Source organism: Mandrillus leucophaeus, unplaced genomic scaffold (assembly GCF_000951045.1).
Source record: "Mandrillus leucophaeus isolate KB7577 unplaced genomic scaffold, Mleu.le_1.0 Scaffold248, whole genome shotgun sequence".
In the NCBI taxonomy this organism is placed as follows: domain Eukaryota; kingdom Metazoa; phylum Chordata; class Mammalia; order Primates; family Cercopithecidae; genus Mandrillus; species Mandrillus leucophaeus.
In genome coordinates, this window is record NW_012102565.1 from 2,299,624 (window position 1) to 2,321,718 (window position 22,095).

Here is a 22,095-nt window from a genome sequence, read left to right on the forward strand (position 1 = left end):
GGGGTTCCGCCGGGGCCGCTGGGGGGCCAGCGGCTGCCGAACAAGGGGTTTGGCAGCTCCTTTTGGTCACCTTCGTGTCCTATGCCTTGCTGCCCGTGCGCAGCCTGCTGGCCATCGGCTTTGGGCTCGTGGTGGCTGCGTCGCACTTGCTGGTCACAGCCACCTTGGTCCCCGCCAAGCGCCCACGTCTCTGGAGGACGGTAAGTACAGCCGGGCACCCCTCATCTGGTCTCGGACACACTTGCTGGGACGATGCTGGGATCGCCCGGAGTCGGGCGCGCTTTTTCCCATGCGACGGGTGGGGACACTGAGGCTCCGACTGGGGGTGTGTTCAAGGTCACTCCAGTGAGTTGGGGACGCAGTCGGGGCTGGCATCCTCTGGCCAGGGCTCTCTTCAGAGTTAAAATCCACAAAGCGCCCCTGGCGTGAAGTGTGGAGACGGGAGACAGGTGTGGAGAGAGAAAGGTTTGACCAAGGTCAGGGAGCTGATGAGTGGCCAGACGGCGGCCAGAGGAGTCCGCCGGTCTTTTGCCGCACCCATCCCCACAGAGGGACTGAAAGTGGGCGAGGGGAGGAGACCCCCAGGGCGGGCTCCCAAGGCCGGCTCTGCGCGCAGCGCGGGGCTCTTCTCCTGCGCACCTAGAGCGCGTGCGGGGCTCGCCTCCCCGCCCTGCAGACCCGAGGGGAGTATATATGGGTGGTGGGAAAGGACTTCGCCTCTTCCAGCCATGCTGGCAACCATATTGTGGACATGCCTCCGGCCCAGAAAGAGTGGGGTTTGCCAAGGTCAAACACAGTCTAGTCCCTGCCGCTGCCACTCGGCGGTTGCCCTGACCCTGCCTTCTCTGCGCCCGAACTTTGTCACTGTCTTCCTAGTCGGGTGTGCGAGATGGTTGCAAGGACGAAGACGCTGTCTGCCTCCCGCGGGCTCTTCCTGGGCCCTGGAGGAGCGTGCTCTTCAACTGTCGGGAGGTGGACGTGGACCAGAGGTCTTTGCCCCACGGCGGGGCTTTTAGAGCTTCCACTTGTGCCCATCTCTAACGGGCCGCGGGGATGGGGATGGGGAGTGGGGGATGGGGAGATTTGGAAGACCCTGAGGAGGGTTTTGTTTCTGCCTGTAGCTGCAGTTTAGCAGGGGGATGGTATGAATTCAAATGGGGTGGGGGAGCCCATCTCAGGAAAGGAAGCAGTGGTGGGAGCAAATTGGGGAGAGGTAAGGGGTTGGAAGGGAAGCTGAATCCAGGGAGATTAGGGAAGAATAACTGGGGGGCAGTGGTGAGGAGTCCCATAGCCTGGCCCCAGGGGACCAGCACCCAAAGATCTAAGGAGGTGTCCTTAGATGGTGATGCCAGGAGCAGCACACAGAGGAGCCATGAGTTGCTCAACCTGGCACAGGGATAGACACATCACTGCACTTGTGTGTTAGGGTCAGAGAGAGACCAGCATGTGCTCAACCCATGGGAAGGGACGGGAGGGAAGAAGACAGGAGTACATGGAGAATTGTCAAAGAGGGCATCGGAGGAAGAGAGGAAGAGAGGTAGAGGTGAAGGGCAGAGGCACAAAAGGATGGCTAAAGGCTGAGGAAAGGGGAAAGGAGCCAGAGGACTGCATGTCCTGGAGGGGAAGGAGGCTGGGGTTCTTCCACAGCCTCTTCCACAGCCTCCTGTGGGCAGCACGTGGGCCTTGCCTGACCATTCTCAGGGGGCATTCCTGTATCTCCTACCGCCCCCACCCCCCCATCTTTTTGTGTTTAGCCTGGGCCTCGTGCTGTGCCCGGCAGCCATACCTGGAAGCACAAGACTCCCCAATCTGACCAGATGCTGGGGCAGCTCGGGAATAGGGAGGGACTGAGCTTGGTCCCTTCCCAGCCACACTGCATTCTCTCTGTGTTATTACACCAGGGAGTCAGCTGGTGTAATAAAAGGCTGCATTATTGTCTTTCTCTTTTAAAATAGAGACATTCCTGTATAGCCTCTAGTCATTTCTTTTAGAGAATTAAAGATTAAAAAAGAGAGGGAGGGGAGAGAGTGTGTAAAGGAGTTTCTGGACACAGAGAGCTCTGCCCCTCCCCCTGGGATAAGATGAGTCCCTGTGACTGTCACTGTAGTGGGGAAGGAAGCCCATCCTGGGAGCAAGGATTCTTAGGGAGCAGACATCTGCGTATTCCTGCTAGCTGTGACTCCCTGGGCAATCCAAAGCCTTCCCTCACTGAGCCTCAGGTTTCTCACCTGTGTAAAGGGCAGAATGGCCCCCCTGCAGGGTTGTAGTGAAGACAAGCACTTCATATTGGAAAAGCACATATTGGCCTGTTTAGAATGTTCTATTCAAGTCCACGTGTCTATACAGGTGGTAGTGATATTGACAAACACATGGGGATCAGTGCAGGGAAACTTACAGTGTGGGGAATGGGGCAGATGATTCCCCAGGGATTCCGTTTTCCAATTAGAGAATTCCAGGAGCCTGTGAAATCTGTCCTTTATGAGCTCTGCAATTTGGTGCTTGAGATGGTGAAGAAGACGGCACACACATTTACACAGCATTGATGTTTCTGCTGCTCTTCACTGCTTTACCATCCACCTCCTATTCGGACCTGTGCCACTGTGCAGTGCAGTCACTCGTTGACAGCACCTTGTCCTCCATACTGAGTTTTGGGCAGGTGGTAGCCATGCTGGGCATGGAGTGGATGCCCCAAAGAGGATGAAAGATGGAGTGAATGAACGAAGGAATCTTTGCAGGGGATTTCCCTCACTGCCTACATAGCAGGATGCTGCTTCAGAGTATGAGATCTCCACGGTGATCTCCTGGTGCTGAGCCCAGTGACTAGTCAGCCCAGTGGGCTCCAGAGTCAGGTTAACTCCGTGGGGCAAAGGAGCTCCCTCCCTTGAATCCCACCCCTTTCTCTGAGACCCAAATGCCTTCTTGTCAAGGATAACCCCAAGGAGGCCTGGAAAAGGCCTCTGCTTTCTGAGGCCTGGGTTCAAGTCCCTGCTCTGAGCTATGGAGAAAGTTCTTGTGTTCTCTTTCCAGAGCCTTTGCCCCTCTGAAGCAAGACTCTCAGGGTTCCCTAGAGCATTCATGTTCCACTTCGGGTGCACAGGGCTCTGGGAATGCAGCCTGGGTGCTTTGGGGCATCTGGTTCCTCTCCTGTAAAGCCCAAGCTGCCCCAGGACTCTGGGAGGCAGAGGAGAGAACTCTGAAACGTGCATGACTGTTAGCCCAGGTGGAATTGAGTAGCTAGGGCTTAGCTCCTCCCCCGGCGGAGTGCTTCATGCTGATGTCCCTGAGCAGAGAGGTCTTTAGGGGAACAGCCTTGTTCCTACCTGGGCCAGCACTGAGGAGGTACCCATAAATCTAAATGGACAGAACTGAGTTTCTTTCCTTTCCCAGCCCCTTGCTTTTGGGTCACTGATTGTACCTATATGAGATACAATTCATTTTTATTTAGCTGAGCACCTGTCAGAACTGAAAGCATCCTGTTTCAAGACATCCATGGCTGCTCACAGTCAGTAGTGGGCAAGGCTTGCCAGGGTGGGCTGTAGATCATGGGGGTAGGGTAGGGGTGAGTGCCAAGGAACATGGGGGATGAGGAAGGCGGAGAAAGGGAGACACTGGATGTCTGGGCTTGGCCCCTTGTGATGCCATTCACAGACTTGGAGAGCCTCAGAGGGAGTAGCTTGGAATCTTGGGAAAGGGGGGCCTGGGCAGGGCCCCAGTCCTTCCCACAGGGGTCCCCCTCCCACCCTGCACCCTGCATTGCCTGGGGAGAACCAGGGTGCAGCACATGTGTGCAAGAGGAAGACCTGGTCTCTGCCAGCTCTGAGCTTCCTCTCGTTGCTACTTTACTCTGCATAGCCTCGAAATACCCACTTTTTGACCAGTGTGAATCAGGATGTTGTATTTTTACTTAATTTTTTTCTGAAGCAGGGATCCGTTGCAGTGTGCAAATTATATGCTTTCAATTTGGTTGCTTATCAATGTAAATGAAATACATTTCAGTTTTTGCCGAGTTCTTGGCTGTAGGCAGGATAACAGAAATCACGATTATCATGGAGAAATGGGAGTCAGCTGAAATTTCCCTGTGCAGCTCCAGTTATGTCTGAACTCTGGTTCAGAACCATGGCTTGGTTGCTTGGAGGTGAAACAACCTAACCACAGCATGCAGAATCGTAGAGCACAAGGGCCCTGGATGACCTGGTTGTTTATAGCAAAGCTCGCGGCATAGGTGTGCGCTGGTGACACCAATCTGCCAGCCCTCAGGCTGTGCCCCATAAGCCTTTGCGCTTCCTGTGCCCACTGCCCAACACACTGTCTCCTCCCAGTTTACCCATGCCCTGCCTCCCTTTCCCCAGCCTCTCCCTCTGCTGGCCCTACCTCCCCTGCGGGCCCCTCCTCTGGCTGGGCCTTCCTCTGTAGCTGGGATCCTCCTCCCCCACCAGCCCCTCCCGCTGCTGGTCCCTCCCCTGGCTGGGCCCCACCTCCTGTGGCTGGCCCCTACTCCCCCACAGACCCCTCCTCCACTTCCCCTCCCACCCGCCCCCTTATCTTTGTGGCCCGCAGCCTGGTCCTGTCACCATGGAGTACCCATCTGCTGCGCATCCATCTGCCTTGGTGGAGCCACTGCCTACAGCGACAGGGCTAGGGTTAGAGCTGGGTCAGGGAGGGTAACAGGTGGGTTGCTCCTCCTGGCACAGGGGTCAGGCTGTGTGAAGGCAGGGAGTGGGCTTCCCTGCCCCCTGCTGTGTGGCAGCCTGGTGACCTGAAGGTAGTCTCCTTGTCCTTGCCTGGACACTCTCCCTGAGGTCAGTTTTGCTGCTGTCCTGGGCATGGCCCCCACGTTCCTGTGCTCGCGACTCTGGTTTCAGTCCTGTCTCAGCTTTGCTGCTCCCTCCAGCTCCACATTGCCCCCAGACCTGTGTTTAGTGGTTAGGGAGCAACAGCAGGGGATATGCATGCCCCTGGAACCTGCTCCCCTCTTTTTTCTCGTAGGGGTGGGTGGTTCCCCTGGTCCATTTCCCTTCACCCCCTGGCTTATCCTCCCTCAAGGGCTGTTAACTTTAATTTAAAAAGCTTCCAGAATTGCCCCTGTCAGGGCAGCTGGGATGAGGGTGAACAGGAAATGGGTCTGGACAAAAGAGAGGGAGAATGGTCCTGGACATCGGGCCAGGGGCTCCCATTCACTCCACCTCTGAGGTGGGCTGGAGGGCCCAGGGGCTTTTCTCTGCCCCTCCACAATGTGCCCAGCAGGGGCTGCACTGTGGAAGGAGCCCTAGACCCGTGCTGAGTCTGGTCGCACTGATGGACTGAGGGGCAAGGGGGCAGCTCCTTCACGGACCTGAGAAGAGCTGGGAGCAGACACAGCGGGTGGAGTCTGCAGCTGCTGGGGCCTCCCTGTCTCTCTTCGATGGTTCCCATGACCCCACAGTGTTTAGGTGCCAGGCTTGAGCTGGGGGCTGGTTTACCAGGGGAATAAGACCTCCCTTCCTCTGAGAAGCTGCAGTCTACTGGCGAGACCCTGGTCAATAACTCGGACTGTAATCCTGCAGGGGGGAGTATTCAGGTGACCTTTGAAGGTGTACACGGGGACAGACCAGGCCTAACCGCTTGAGGTGGCTTCCCTGTGGACTAGGCGCTCAGCCAGGATCACTGGACCAAGCACAGGGCTGTGAGCAAGCGAGAGTAGTGGGATGAGTCCCACAAAGGCCCAAGTGGGGCAAAACCACACTGTGGACTTGCCCTTTCTCCCAAGAGCAGTGCTGAGTGTGGCCACAAGGAGATTGGAGTGGGCTGGGGGCTGTGTGAGGACCCGAGGGGACCACTCAGCAGGCTCCGGTCGGTGGTGTCCGCTTGCCACTGTCACCACTGGCTTTTAGAGTTGTTTGCCTGCCCTTTTGGGGTTCATGGTGGTTTTAGGTCGATGTCCCTCTCCTGTCACATCTCTGAGGTTGAGAGGGCCAGGGATCAACTCCTTAGGTTCACAGGTTCCTGCAGATGCCCAGAAATGTCCTTGGACCATTTCCTGACTCAGATGGAAGAGGGTGGGCATATGAGGTGGGTCTGACTCAGATGGAAGAGGGTGGGCATATGAGGTGGGTGACTCTCCTGCCATTTCAGGGGCTCTAGTGTATCTGTGTGACTTTGGGCTTGGGATGATCCCCATGCCTCAGTTTCTCCCTCACCAAAGGGAACAGTAGCTCCCTCCTGTGGTTTTGTAGAACAGATACATCCTCCAGTTAATATGAATGGATTGTGCCTGGGAGGCATTCCCTGTCCTCCCCACACTGTTCTGGGCCCAGTGAAGTGGGACCTACCCCTTACTGTCACTTACATACATAGCTGTATGTAGCTGATGACCTACTAGTTAGTCTCTGACTTAGTAAAACTGAATAGTTGCAGTGAGGCGCTGGTCTTGCTCAAATGTTCGGAGAGACCCCCAAAATGCAGGTGGCTGGCATGGTGTGTTCAGCCCAAGTGTTCTCTGCCAAACTGTACTAGTGGGAACACCCTGTGGAACAGCCCCAGTCAGAGGTGGCCATGCGTCCACAGTGGAGACAGGCATCCCTGTGGCCATGATGCCAGGCTGACCCCTTTTCAGCTGGGTTTTGAACCCCAAGCAGCATGGGGGCTGAAGTGGCAGGGGCAGGGGTTTGGGCAAGGGTTTAGTCAGGAGAAGCAGCCTGGCCACCTAGCCATGTCCACATAACCCCCTTGGGGAGTTCACACGACCACAGGTCCTCTCTTTACCCTGAGGGGCTGAGCAAGGTAATGGGAACAGACCTTTCCTGCTCTCCATGTAAGCATATGAGTTATATCCATCCCTCCTCTTTGCATGAACATATGCAAACACACATGGTCATGCATAAACACATGCTCATACACACACATAAACACACACACACCCATACATGCACGTACCCACACAAAAACCCTCCCAGATTCCTACACTCACGCTTATTCTCCCCCCAAACATGCATGCACATAATCACACAGAAACTCACACTTATAAACTAGTGCATACTCACACATCCATGCCCACTTGTATGCATGCACTTACATATTCACATGCACCCTCACACTCATTTTATACCTACACACTAGCTCACACACTCCCACAGTGCACTCACAAATACATGCATGCTCAGCCACTTACATAGGTTCACACACAAAGCAATGCGCATTTGCACACTGATACAGTAAGTGCACTGACATGCACACTCGTAAACTAATGCACACTCATATGCTCACGCTCACCTACGCTCACTTCACTGTTACTAGTATGTGGGTCTTATGAGTAGATGTGCCATCCTGGTCTGTGAGGGAGGGCAACCTGTGCCCTGTGTCTCAGCGGCACCACCACAGAGACCTGGGTTGAAGCCCAGTTCCCGCACCACCAGCTCAGTGACCTTGGCAATCCCAGAATCTGGCCTGTGAAGGGAAGCCAGGCTGCCAGCCTTACCTGCATCACGGAGGTGTAGTGAGGGCTGGTGGGAGGGCAGGCGTGTCTACATGGGACTTGGGAGCTCTGGAGGCAGGGACAGGCTAGGACTCTAAAGCCTTCCTTAGGGAAGGGAGTGGGGCTGCCTGCCACTTGGTTGTGCCCCTCTCCAGTGCAGGCCAGGGCAGGCACCTGGGGCTGGGGGGCGGGGTGGGAGGGCTGCCTCCACCACCCAGTCTTCCTGTTCTCCCTCCCAGTGTTTCTCCTCTGTCCCCTTTAACCCTTCGGCTCCTTGTGCCCTCTTCAGGCTGACCTGGGCTCTTTTCTCAGTGGAGCATGGGGTGTCTTCTGCATTATTTTGCTAAGGGGGTCCCATCTGTCCTCCTACCCCATGTGTATTTCCTTCTGCTGTGCAGAGATGCTAGCCCCAGGAAGGATGTATGAGGTGTGGGAGAATCCCTGGGGGCAGGGCAAGAAGAATAGGAGCCCACCGCCGCGGCTCATCTCTGGCTTTGTGCTGAAGGCAGCGCAGACCCTGGAACAATCCCATCTCCCTGGATTAAAGGGATGGCAGGAACTGCTTTGATCTCCAGGCTTTAGTGTTCGCTCTGCCTTCAGTTTGGGTTGGGAAGAAAGCCTGGAGCTGAGAAGAGCTGTCTGCTTCCCAGAGCTTGGGTGTGACTTCGTAGAGCCTGAACACAGCTCTCTGGGTGGGGCTTCTGTGTGGGCATGTGCCTGTGTGCACACATGTGCATGTGGATACGTGTGACTGCGTGTACATATCATGTGTGGATGTGTATGTTTGTGTGTCAGGGCATGCCCATGTGCATGTGTGCATGCATATGTTCTTACATGTGCATGTGTTTTCATGCATGTATGCTTGTGTGTGCATACAAGTGCAATAGCATTGGCAACATTCAGAGGAACCTGGGAGCAGGTGGACAGGATGCTGCCAGCAGTGTAATGGGGTCCCCAGAAATGCTGGGAGCCCTACACTACAGCCTCCAAGCCCCATAGAGGAGAAAGTCCATGCTGGTGCACATTCTGAATCAGAGTACAACTTTTTGTTTTGATTCTAAAAATACAGAGCAGCTCTTTTATCAGAGTACAGTGTTTCCTTGTTTCCTTCTCCGAAGTAGACTCTTCTCTGAAGTATACTCTTCAGCCTTCGGGAAGTGGCTCAGCCTGAGAAAATGCAGATGCATTGTGCTTGACTGGCCTGGCTCCCCGGTGCTTGGCCATCTGAGTGTTCTTTTATTTTCCCCCTTCTTTTTTTCTTGAGATGGAGTTTTGCTCTTGTTGCCCAGGCTGGAGTGCAATGGCACGGTCTCGGCTCATTGCAACCTCCGAGTCCCAGGTTCAAGCAATTCTTCTGCCTCATCCTCCTGAGTAGCTGGGATTACGGGCATGCAGTACCATGCCCTGCTAATTTTGTATTTTTAGTAGAGATGGGCTTTCTCCATGTTGGCCAGGCTGGTCTCGAACTGACCTCAGGTGAACCACCTGCCTCGGCCTCCCAAAGTGTTGAGATTACAGGCATGAGCCACCATGCCCTGCTTTTATTTATTTATTTATTTATTTTTTTGAGACAAGGTCTCTCTCTGTAGCCGAGGCTGGAGCGCGGTGGCATTATCATGGTTTACTGCAGCCTTGAACTCCTGTGCTCAAGTGATCTTCCTGCGTCAGCTTCCAGAGTAGGTAGAGCTATAGGAGTGCACCATCATGCCTGGCTAATTTTATTTTTTGTAGATATGGAGTGTCACTATGTTTCCCAGGCTGGTCTTGAATTCCTGTGCTCAGGCGATCCCTCACCTTGGCCTCCCAGAGTGCTGGGATTACAGGTGTGAGCCACCATGCCAGGCCCTGAGTGCCCTTTTCTTACTGACCTGGTTCACCTGATTGCAGTCCTGCTGCATGTGGCACACCCTGGCTCTGGTGACCCTCACTTCCCAGGAGCACTGATGCTTCTGATGGGTGGGGCATTGTTTACACAGCAGGTGGCACGGGGCCCAAGGTATCACATGTCCGAGTGTGGGGATGTCAGACACCCACTGTGGACAAAGAGGATGGCCACTTCACAGCAGGGCTGTGCCTGGGACAGAGCCCCCCGCTGCCCCCTGCTGTATATCTCTACCTGTGGTCCTCTGGCTGTCTCTTGCCCACTAGCCCTAAGGACTCACTTGACCTCTTGTCCCTGGACATGGTCCTTCTAGTGCCCTTCCCTGGCAACTGGGCTCAGTGCTTTCTCGCTAAACCTGTTTAATACTGCATTCTTTACCCCCCATGCGCCCCACCTACCACACAGTCTGGAGTCAGGTCCAGGGGTCCCAGCCTGTGGCCAGCATCCGGTCTTTCCATGTGAAGCATCCCCTGGTTACACTCAAGGAGGGCTTCTCTCCCAGCCTGTAGGGGCACCAGTGGGTTTTCTCAGCTCTACCGTCTAGTCTCTGGAAGCAGCATTATTGTAATAAGCATGTAGCTGATGAGGGCGAGTCTGCTTAGGAGGATGGTGGAAAGTTCAGGAGATGCCAGGCAGTTGCAGGCATGCGCTGGGAGTCAGGGCAGCCTGCTCTGGAACATTCTGTTCCCCAGGGAGCATGTGTCAGTGAGCATTCTGGTTGGTCACCTCTGTGTGCACCATGTGCTGGCCAGTGCAGTGAGCCGGTGCTGGAGCCACGTTCAGTGGTGATGCTCCCGGAAGTCATGAGTGCCTTTACCTTCATTCCCCTGTAAGAGGAATAGCCTCTTCTTAAGAGAACGCTTTGCCTTTCTGAAACAACCGTGGCCTCAAAAAGGGATCTTAAATACTTGTTCGTTGAACTTATTTTCTGTGACAGCTGTTTTCTCAGATCCTACCTACCCTGCAGTGTCAGTAATTAACTGAAGGAACACATTTTAGGAAACATTGGCTTAGCCTGAGGATTTTGAAATAACCTCTGAGAGTTAATTTTTAAAAATCTGTACCTGCAGACATCAGAAAAGTTTTATGAGCACTGATCATGTCCTGGTGCTAGGTGGGATCTTGTCACTGGCAGGGTCCTGCTGGGTGGGTACATCTTTTTTTTGTTTGTTTGTTTTTAAGATGAAGTTTTGCTCTTGTTACCCAGGCTGCAATGCAATGGCACGATCTCGTCTCACTGCAACCTCTGCCCCCTGGGTTCCAGCAGTTCTTCTGCCTTAGCCTAACCTCCTGAGTAGCTGGGATTACAGGCATGCGCTACCATGCCTGGCTCATTTTGTATTTTTAGTAGAGATGGGGTTTCTCCATGTTGGTCAGGCTGGTCTTGAACTCCTGACCTCAGGTGATCTGCCCACCTTGGCCTCCCAAAGTGCTGGGATTACAGGCAGGAGCCACCATGCCCGGCCCAGGTGGGCACATCTTTTAGGCCAAGCGCCTTGGCTTCAGTTTGTTCAAGGGTGAGAAATGGGCAGTGCCTGAGAGCTCAGCTGATGGTGTGGCTCCTTGTGGCTGGTGTCACAGGTGCTGTGGGTGGGAGTGGACAAGCTGGAAGTGGCGCTGCTCTGAGGTTCTGGTGTCACCCTCTCTGGGAGGCTCAGATGGTCACTGTGTCATTCATTGATCTTCTGGGCAGGGATGTATTGAGACATGTGGGGAGCGGACTGTCTTTGATGGGAGCTGTCCCCAGGGTGCTCTGCCGCCTGGGGGCTTGCATCTGTCTTCCTGACTTCCCTGCCTTGTGTTCCTCACTTTCCTGCTAGTGTCCTCATGTCAGATTCTATCAATCTTTTCTCCCTCCTAAGCTGACCTCTCGAGTGTGTATGACCCGGGAAGGGAGACTGGGCTGGCTTGGAGAGGGGCACCATGGAGGAACAGGCTGCATGAGGCCCTAACGCCCCCTTGGAATTTAGGTGCCAGTGGTTACACAGGAAGCACCGAAGATGGCTGCTTTTCCAGGTCCCCGTGAGAATCCTTTCCTAGGTCTGGTGAACATAGCTTCACGTGTTAGAAACCTGATGATGGGAGCTCAGAGAGAGCCTGTCAAATTCTTCTTTAAAAAAAATTGTGTTGTTTTATTTTTATTATGGGAAATTCAAATATACACAAAAGTAGAGAGACCAGCACAGTGATTTCTTGAGTACCCATCACTGGCTTCAACAATTATCAGCATTCTGCCGGCCCTGTTTCAAAGGATGCTAATTCTAAAACGCTTTTATTAATTCAAACACCAGAAGCTAACAAGCAATTACGTTAATTTAAAAACCCGCTTGTGTGAGACACTGAAGAAGCAGCCATGGTTTAAAGAGAATGGCATCACACCAGCACTGAGCCGCTGGTGAGCACCGTGGAGGGACTGGGTGATGTCCATTGGGGGCTCAGTCAGGGAGGAGGGCAGAGGGACCACCCCACCATCCAGACACCTGGGAGATGGCAGGCTGATCGCAGTCTGGGAATTTACCAATGAGAACATGCCCAGTGCTGTGCAGGGAGCAGTTGTGTGGAGTCAGCTCCTTTGCTGGCCTGTGGCCCGAGTGCTGTTAGTTCATGTGAGAAAGCACTCCCTCCAGTAGGCCCCCAGACTGTGCCTACACTCACGCTCTGCTCAGGAGAGGCTGGTTTGGAGGACTGTCCTGCAGTGGTTCTCCTGTCCCCATGGATTGTCTGAATGCCACCCAGGCTGAGGGACTGTGCTGGGGCAGCCCGGGTGATGGCACATTGAAAATGGGAGCAAATTCAATGGAGAGGTTTTCATACCCAATAGGAGTGATCTTGGGCTGAGAAGGGACCACCCAGACCAGTCCAGGGATCAGGAGGCTGCTCTGTGAAAGGAGGGAAAACCCTCTTGGCCAAGGGTGCAGTGAGGGTTGTAGGTCTGAGAGCATGCTCTGCCCAGAACTGTGGCATGGCCAGGGCATGTGCTCGCATGTATGTGCGTGGCATGGCAGACAGGTCAGAGGTGAGTACAGGGCTCAGTGGCTCTCTAGCGTGCCAGGGAGGTGGCGCTCCATCCAGTATCTGAGATGATGGGAGTATCTCACGGGGACTTTGACTATGGCCTGATTGTGGGTTGTGTCAGGCAATGGGATTAGAGAGAAGTTGGTGGCATAGGGGTGTCGGGGCAGGACCCAATGAAGGCTTGAAAAGGACAGAGAGAGAAGATCAGGGGACTTGTGGGTTTGGCTTGGGCAGTGGCACCTGTCTCTGAAGGAGAGGAAGGACAGGTACCTGGGGGTGTGGGATGATGATGTCAGATTGGGATACTTTCTCCAAGGACTGTGGGACATCTTGGGTTGGGGGAGGGGCGCAGGGCTCCTCCAGGGTGCTAGTCTAGTGACCACGAGTGGTGTCAGCCCAGTGACCATGATGGATGCTAGTCCAGTGACCCTCCAGTGTCTGATGATTTTCTCTTGGTTAGACTGGGGTATTGGTTTTCAGCAGGAGGCCTGGGAGGACACACCCTCACTGCATTGTGTCAGGGCACATCTGTCAACAGGACTCATCATGGCTAGAGCTGGCAGTTACTAGCTGGCTAAGGTGGTATTGGCAGATTTCTCCTCCGTAGAGGTTTTCTCTTTTCTCTTCCTTTTCCATTTTGTGCTTTTCCGAAGGAAGTTACTGTGCCGAGCCCATACTGAAGGAGTGGGGAATTTACGTTCTTGAGGGCGGAGTAGCTATAAATGATTTGGAATGCTCCAAATTTTTGCCTATTCATCTGTTGTCCTTCATTTACTTTTTATTTAATCATTGATTTATATCAGTACTGATGTTTATTTTATACTTTGGGTTACAATTCAATACTGCTTTGTGTTGCTCAAATTGTTCCAACTTTGACCATTGGGAGCTCTTTCAGTTGGCTCCTGTGTCCTTTGACACTCCCCCTTCCCTTCATTTGTGTGTGTGTTTGTGACACTTGCTTTACTTTCTGGTCCTGCAAGGTGTTCCAGACCCATCTGCTTGATTAGCAAATATTTTCTCTGCCTGAGCCCAAGAATCAGTCATTTCTCCAGGGAGCCCAGTTCCTTTTATTGGAGAATTTTATTAAAGACCATTACCTGGCCTCCTGGTGTCCTCATTGCTCCTGGGGAGCCATTGCTTCTAGTTTTCTCTCATTAGGTAGAGCTAGAATGTGTATGTGCACACACATTTCTTTTTTTTTTTTTCTTTGAGACGGAGTCTCGCTCTGTCGCCCAGGCTGGAGTGCAGTGGTGCAGTCTCGGCTCAGTGCCAGCTCCGCCTCCCAGGTTCACGCCATTCTCCTGCCTCAGGTGGCGCCGCCACCAGGCCCGGCTAATTTTTTGTATTTTTAGTAGAGATGGGGTTTCACCGTGTTAGCCGGGATGGTTTTGATCTCCTGACCTCGTGGTCTGCCTGCCTCAGCCTCCCAAAGTGCTGGGATTACAGGCGTGAGCCACCGCGCCGGGCCTGCACACACATTTCTATAAACATTTGCATAGGTACCCTCCTGTGAATTAAGCCAAACACGAGTTCATTCTGGTGCCTGAGTCTAACCTGCCTCCTATAGCGAGGAGCCGGCCCTGGTGAGGTTTTCAGGTGGTGCACAGTCAAGTAGAGATGCCCCAGGGCCTGCAGACAGGTCCTGTTCCTCCTGGTTGCCTTTTCCGTGCATGCTGGTGCTCAGTCCAGCTGACTCCCTGGGAAGCCCTTCTCTTCCCAGCTGTCTGGCTGAGTTAATCTGGCCCATGAAGGTTTCTTCAGGGTGTTTCCAGGTGCTGGCTCTTTGGCCATTGGGGGCTCTTTCAGTTGGCTGCTGTGTCCTTTGACACACCCCCATCATTTCGTGTGTGTGTGTGTTTGTGTGTGTAATGCTTTCCTTTCTGGCACTGCGTGATGCTCCAGGCTCACCCTGATACCTCAGAGTCTAACCTGTGTCCCACGCAGTGTCCTTTGTTGGGTTTCTCCTTAGGTCTCCTTGATAACTTCATTTGGTAGGTACTACAGTTGCCACCAATCTGCCTATCTGTTGGATGGAGAGACTGAGGCACAGAGGTGGTGTGGGCAGCAGGCAGGGGTAGGGCAGGGTGTGACCCTGGTGAGGATACCTGGATTCCTGTCCTCACTCGCAGCCCAGCACAGCCCTTGCTGGGGTGAGGGCCTAAAAGGGTGTCCATACTGGGAGACCAGCAGGCCGGTACCACCCAGGGCCTGGCTGGTGTGGGCAGCATGTGACTCTGGGGCACCATGTGGTCAGGGAACGTGGTGATGGTGTACAGATGGCCTGGGCTGGGCTGGGGTTGCATCCTCTGCCCCAGGAGTGACCAGCGGGCTGTGGTGGGGAGGCCGCCTTTCCCCCTGCAGCCCCTGGAGCCCCCATCTCTGAGTAGCTCATGGTGACCCGAGCCTGCCTTTCTTGTCATTGTGACATGTGCTAAGCCATATCACGATTGCCTTGCCCTGGGCGGGACATGCATCTTTTGGACCTAAATGCCCCTCTAACGGTGAGTTCAGAGAGCTTCATGGAGAGAATTGAGAGTTCCAGACCTTGGGGACAGGTTTGGAACTCTCAGTTCCAACACAGTGGATGCATTTGGTGGTTGAGGATGCTCATCTGGGAAAATGTGGGGGCATGGGTGTCTTGGCGGGTGAGCCCTGTGCTCATGGCGGGTATGGAGCACTTGGCAGATGACACCCAGCCCTACTGAAGTGTCCTTTCTGCAGCAATCCCTTCTCAACCACCCTCCTCCTCCGTGGGGTTTTTTTTTGTTGTTGTTTTTTGTTTGTTTTTTGAAGGGAGGCAGTGTCCAGCTCATAGAGGACTGGGTTGTTGATGGTGCTTTTCCTTTCCAGGGGTCACGGGGGTCTGAAGCTTCCAATGCGAGTGTTGGTTTCATTGATGACAGTGCCCTTCAGATAGCCCAAGGGCAGGTAGTGATGGTTCCCATTCTAGTGAGGACAGATTGTAGTTAACAGAAATGGGGAGGCAAGCTAATGGAAAGAGAGGAGCGGCTGGTTCCCTCTGAGAAAGGGTTCCCCGGGCCCTGGGAGGCCTTGCAGGCACACCTCCATGTAGAGCAGAGATGAGGGGGACCAGCCGCCATTCCCCCCGGCCTCCATGGGCTGCTACCCTACACGGAACAGCTCTGATACACACAGGGAGGGTCGGTCATCGTGACAACTGACCTGCCAGCTGTGCTATGTCCCCACCACCATGGACTCCTTGTCGTACACTTGTAATCTAAGCCCATTGTGCTCCAGGAGGAAACCAGGGGAGAAAGGAAGCTAAGATGTGGAAAATCTCCAAGGGAGGTTTTGTTGTTCCTAATTATCATTTTTGCTTTAAGGGCTGGAGTCCACCTGCCTTTCACTTCCTTTAGAAAGTGGGTGGGCCGGGCACGGTGGCTCAAGCCTGTAATCCCAGCACTTTGGGAGGCCGAGGTGGGCGGATCACAAGGTCTGGAGATCGAGACCAACCTGGCTAACACCGTGAAACCCCGTCTCTACTAAAAAAATACAAAAAACTAGCAGGGCGTGGTGGTGGGTGCCTGTAGTCCCAGCTACTCAGGAGGCTGAGGCAGGAGAATGGCGTAAACCCGTGGGGCGGAGCTTGCAGTGAGCCGAGATCCGGCCATTGTACTCCAGCCTGGGGCACAGAGCACAACTCCGTCTCAAAAAAAAAAAAAAAAAAAGAAAGTGGGTGGTGGCCTCCTGTGCAGGCCCCTCTGCAGACCTTGCTGGCTTAGCTTTGGCAGCTCCAGTGCCCCACATGTCCTTTGGCCCCTGGGTCCTGCAGCTCCCTGCTCCGGCCCTGACCCTTTCCAGACATCCCCATGGTGTTCGGTGATTCTGAGCACTGAACATACCCTAACATGCTTTGCATTTTGTTTGTGGAAAAAGCCAGATCTCAATGGTATCCACACCATGATGACAGCTCTGTCAAATGCACCGAGAGGGAAGCTAAATGGCCATGTTCAGGTACCGTGGAGATCTTCAGGGTCATAGTGGAGATTTCAAGGTCACCTTCTTGATACTGAGGGCCTGGGAGATGCCATCCTATTGGATGTCTTGCTGCCTTCTCTGACCCCACACAGGCGACAACCATCCCATTTCTGGCTTGCAGAGGCTGTGGTCAAGGTGGCGCTGTCCAGCAGGGGCAACTTCCTGCCTGTGCCTTTGCCAGTGAGTGGTGTTTAATGTCGTCAGCCCCACAGGGTCAGGTGGGGGTGTGTCTGATGTGTGTGGGGAGATGTGCTGGGTGAGGGTCAGGTCCCCTGTGCAGGTGTCAGACAGAGGATGGCTGTCAGCTGGGGCCCTGCAGATTCGTGTTCCCCGTCCTCCCCTGTCACCTCTTTGAGAGTGGCTCTGATGTTGTTTCCAGATTACATGTGACCATTGGTCCTAGGTTTGTTTTCCAGCCTCCTGATGGACATGCCTTTGAGGCTATGTCATACACCTCGGGTTTGAAGGTGCTCCAAATCTGTCCTCTCCCCTCCCTGTGGCCCCTGCCCCTGATCAGCGTCAACTCTTCTGCCTGCTCCTCAGTCCCAGCATCCAATAAGTGGCCAGGAGCTATCAGGTCTCCCTCCTAAATCCGTCTGGGGGCTCCCGTCCTGCTGCCTGTAGCTTGGCCCCATCGGGGTGACACCCATCTCTCCTGTCTCATGGTTCCACCTCCTGGACTCTCTTGGCTCCCTGTTAGGCGGCAGCTGCTCCCCACACTACTGGGTGAGTTGGTTTTTGATTTTAGTTCTGTTTCATAGTGTGCAGCACACATTCACATGTGGGGGTGTTTGTGGTTAATCCGTGTGAGACAGTGACAGCCGGAGCCTGCAGGTTTCTGCTCCCTGGGGCACAGGTAGAAATGCCTGGGCTTAATCAGACATAGAAATTCTCCAATTTTGCAAGTGACCAAGGGACACCCGTTTCATACAATACTTACAAACTGCAGCCCCTCTTCAGGGCCTCTGGCAGGACATGCCATAGCCCTGCATGGCTCATCAGAGGGGCCTGTGTCCAGACACAGTGGTCTACAAGATGTAGAGACAGACCAGATGAGACCGGTGGCAGGCAGTGGGGAGCGGAAAGTGATAGTGAAGGGGAAACCTGGGTCAGGCTGGCGCCAGGTGCCTGATGCTTGGGTCTGAGCCTGGTCCTGAGCCTGGTCCTGAGCCTGGAGTGTGGATGCACTGCTAGCGCTGGCTTCTTCTCAAGCTGGCCTGTTCCTTGTGTCTCATCTGTTGAAGCTGAAGTGGGGACAGGACTGAGGGAGTGTGCAGAGACCGGGCTCTGGACACTGCGTTTCCCCATCTTGTGCTGGTGTTCACTGTGTTCCCAAATCAACATCCGGGCTGGTTTTTTTTTTTTTTTTTGTGAGCTCACCTTTCCTGAATCTTTCCAGAGGAGTTTGTGCAGGTGTTGTGGGAACAGCCACTCTACACATATGTATTCTCCAAGGGTCTTGGTTTTCTGAAGCTGCTATAACAAAGCACCACAGACTGGGCACCTTCAACAACAGAAACGGATAATCTCGCGGTCCAGAGGCTGGAAGTCCACGATCAAGCTGTGAGCAGGGCTGGGCTCTCCCGAGACCTCGCTGCTGGGCTGCAGACAGCCGTCTTCTCTCTGTGCCCTCACAGAGTCTTCCCGCTGCCTGTGTCTGTGTCCTCATCTCCCTTCTCATAAGGACACGAGGCAGATTGGATTAGTGCCCACCCTAATGGCCTCATTTTAATTTAATTGCCTCTGTAAAGACCCTGTTTTCAATTAGTCACATCCCGAGGTCCTGAGGGTTAGGACTTTATGCATTTTGAGGGACACAATTTGGCCTTGATACTAGGCCTGGTTACTCCTTGTCCCCTGACATGCTGTCTGACGGCCACCCAAACAGGGTGAGGACAAGCTCCTGCCTAGCTGGCTCCCTGTGTCCCTGGCCTCACGCCATGGGTTTGGCCGCGGGCAGTGTGGCTTTTGGAGAGCTCTTGCTATGTTCTCCGGGCGGCCTGGGCCCTCTTCATGTGTGTGGGATGTCAGGCTCCACATGTTGCCTCCTTCTCTCCCTGCAGCTCGGCGCCAACGCCTTGCTCTTTGTCGGTGTGAACATGTATGGGGTCTTCGTGCGGATTCTGACTGAGCGTTCGCAGAGGAAGGCGTTCCTGCAGGCCCGGAGCTGCATTGAGGACCGACTGAGGCTGGAGGATGAGAACGAGAAGCAGGTCAGTGGCTGGGGCCAGTCAGCCTAGAGGGGTTGGCTGTGGTGCTGGGGAGGTGGAGGAAGCTACCTTCCTGAGCCTCAGTTCACCTTGTGGTGACATGGGCCACAATTCCCAGTGGTACGTGTTGGTATTTGAGGCTGTGGAGGAGATGCCCTGAGGTTTTATAGTTAGCAAATGGACAGGCAGGCTGGGTTTGCTGCCCATGGGATAGTGCTGGGATGGGGCTGCTCTGGGGACAGCATTTGGGCACACTGACTTCAGTTACAGCTGGAATAAGTCGGCTGCCCAGGGAGGACAAGGCAGGTCCTGGCTGGGCCTCGGGTGAATGTGACCGTGCAGGTGGCCCTGACCCACTGGCCTGAGGCTCCCACCAGCCCTGCCCTTGGCTCAGTGTGGCCAACCCCAGATCACGCTGGCACTTGTGGAAGGCAGAGGTGCCCTTGTGCTGGGAGTTGTAGAAGGGTCACGGTGGTCATGATACAGCACCCACAGCCCTTGGGGTTGCTCCAGTGGCTGGCATCACCCCATTTTCAGGATAAAACAGCCACGAGTGAAAGAGCAGTGGCTTGGAGGGAGCCATGCCTAGGTTCCCACCGCCCTCTGTGACCCGTCTTCTGTGCTCCCTGTCTGCTGCCTGGGGCCTGTGCCCAGCATGTGGGCTTAGGAAGAACCATCTGGGAGCCCCTGGGATAAGCCTGGCACATTCCAGGTGCCTCCACTGGAAGGATCTTGACTCTTCCCCCAGTCTTGGGGCTCACAGGCCTCTGTGACACCAAACTGCTGATGTCTCAGGCCTGTGGCTGACATGTAGGATCTGTTTCTCAACTATGTGAATACAAGATATTATACCAAATATAAATGTAAAAACTCACAAACACATTTCATGTATAGACATTGTTGCGATCCCTAATAGTTACAATAAAAGTAGGATATAGTTGAGAAATAGATCACATATGTATGTTTAGGTGATGTGTGCATTGCCGTGTATGTGAACATGTAGGAGGGCATGTCCATGTGGATGATATGTGGGCAGTGGTACATGTCTGTGTATATGTACATGTGCGTCCCTGTGGAGATGCATGTGTGGACATTTGCACATTTGCCTTTGCCTCTGTACATGTGTGCATGTATGTCTGTGAATGCCTGTGCTCATGTGTATGTGTGCATGTATGTGCCTGTCTGTACGTCTGTGTGGTTGCATGTATGTGTGGTTTTGTATTCATGTAGATGTGTGTGTCTGTGTGGGCATGCCTGTATGTCTGTGTGTGTATGTCTGTGATATGCAGGGATGTGTGTATATGTGTATATGCCCATATGTTGATGTGTTGTCTGTGTGTGTGCATGAATGTGTTGGTGTGTGTATAAATTGAACATCTTTCGAGGCTGAACCCTGAGCATTTGCTCTTAGACTGGAGTCGGTCACACTGGGAGAGATACCTCCTTTGTGCTTTGTGAGAGGTGTATAGCCTTATTTTGTTACCTCCATAGAATCCCAGAAATGAATCTTTGGAAGCCCTGTTCTCCCCTTAACTACATCCTCTGTAGTGGAGAAGGCAAAGGCTCTTTTCATGGGCCCTGCTTGTGTGCATTTCCGAATCATCCTTTTCTTTTCCTCTTTTATCTCCCTCCCATCTCCTTTTCCATACCTTCCTTTCCTGCTTCTGTGTAGGTCTTTTTTCATTTATTTTCTGATGTTTGCTGCCTCTCCTAAGGACTCTCTTTCCTCCCAGTATTGTCTAGTCTAGCCTTTGCTGCTTGATGTGCAGCATTTCACTGGGTTTTATAGCAGCTCTGTGAGCAAGGGATTTCTTCCTCAGCCCTATGGAGGAGGCAGTCCACACTCAGGGAGGCTCAGAGATGTGTCCAAGTTCTAACTGCAGAGCGTACGTTCTTAAGCAAGACATTTTCAAAATGTCACCCAATCCAGTTAACCCAGCCGAATGCTATTTATTGTTCAGATTTTGTCTTTATCTGTATTTTTCCCACGTGATTGCCGTTTTGGTGTATATGTAATTTTATTTTCTGTCTTTTTGCTTATCATTTTGCACAGACATAGCTACTGGTGTGATAAATGTGATTTAAAACATCTGCTTATTCTTCCCGTTAATGCATGTTCTGCAGTGTTCTCAGTGTCTGACATTTAGATACCACGTTCTAAAAGAGTTTTTTCTTCACGCACATGAAGTATTCACTGAGTAACATTTTTAGCAGTGTAAATATGTCATTTCTCTCCCAAGTTTCTGAGGTATTTTCCCAAACTTGTGCTCTTTTACATCTTTATAAGTGATGTCTGCTTACATTCTGCTGTCTATAGCAGCCCAGGCCAACGGGGAGCCTGTTAGGAATGCAGATTGCCAGGCCTCGCCCAGCGCTGTAGGTGGGTTGGGGATCTGATGAGCTGCTCTGCAGTCCCTGTCTTTCTCCCCTTCTCCCTCTCCTTCTGCCTATTGGTTTCCGCCTTTCTCCCTCCCTGCCTCCCTCTCTCTCTGTGAGGACTTGGCACCTCCTGTTTCCCCTGCCCCTTTCTGTTTACTAAGGCTGACAGCAACTCCTTCATGCTTGTTCACCTTCTGTATTTCTTTGTGACTAGTATGCTCCAACCCTCCATCCTGTTATATTCTGACTTTCCTGGCAGTCAGATGAAGTGCTCATTGTATAACAGAAACACTGATGCCTCATCCCCACGTTTCCCCAGGTCTGTTCCTCTAGCTTTGCTTTTCCTTGTGTAAAAATTCAATCTTTTGTGTTTTCAAATGGAAGGATCATTTTCCTTCATGATTTCCTCTGTTGCTTCAAAGCTGAGCTGATGTTTTGACACCTGAGCGCTGATTGAGGACATGCCTTCCGTGACTTTACCAAGTGTATCCTCAGACCTCAGCTGTCCTGACTTTTGCTGTATTTTTCCTGTCGATTCCCTTTGAGCCTGCAGAGTTGTATCTCACAATAACTGTCTGCCTAGATGGGCTGGTAATCAGCATTCAGCTTCCTCCTGGCCACCTGCTGCCCGATGTCAGTGCAAGGAGCCTTATCTCTTTGGGATGGCAGAGGGGAGCACTTGGGGCCCAAGAGGGCCCTGCCGGCTCTTGGGTCTCTCAGGTACACAGGCACTTTGTCCCTCAGCATCTGCCTGGGGACTACCTGGCCATCCAGAGAGCCTGGAGGTGGCCATGGCAGCCCTGCTCAGGCCTAACCTGTGTCAGCATGAAATGCCAGTCTCCTGAATGACAGGTGAGGGAGCCTTACCATGTGGCTAGTTGTGAGCATCTGCCTTTCATATTTTAATTCCATTCATGACACATTTCCGTTCAATACCTGTTCCCAGAGCCTTCCGCAGCCGCTTGGACCATCCAGGCAACACAATGAGTGATAGGAGAGGATTGGGGGATGCCCTGAGGTTCTGAGAGGGGAGATGGGGGGATATGAACTGATTCTGCGGGGAGATCCAGGGAGACACACCTGGACCTGGGAGAGGATCTGGGTATGGACACACCCCAGTCTGGGAGGGCTTCTGGGTGGATGTACCCTGATTCTAAGAG

The 22,095-nt window shown here is 53.3% G+C and overlaps 1 protein-coding gene across 1 annotated transcript in view; it reads left to right on the forward strand.

The window, feature by feature from the left end:
* Nucleotides 1–22,095, forward strand: part of ADCY1 (adenylate cyclase 1 (brain)) — a 95,482-nt gene continuing 73,387 nt past the window's right edge. The window contains exons 1-2 of the mRNA XM_011983278.1: nt 1–200; nt 18,410–18,559. Coding sequence (XP_011838668.1) covers nt 18,446–18,559 — 114 coding nt within the window. The 5' untranslated portion in view covers nt 1–200; nt 18,410–18,445. The remainder of the gene's footprint in view (nt 201–18,409; nt 18,560–22,095) is intronic.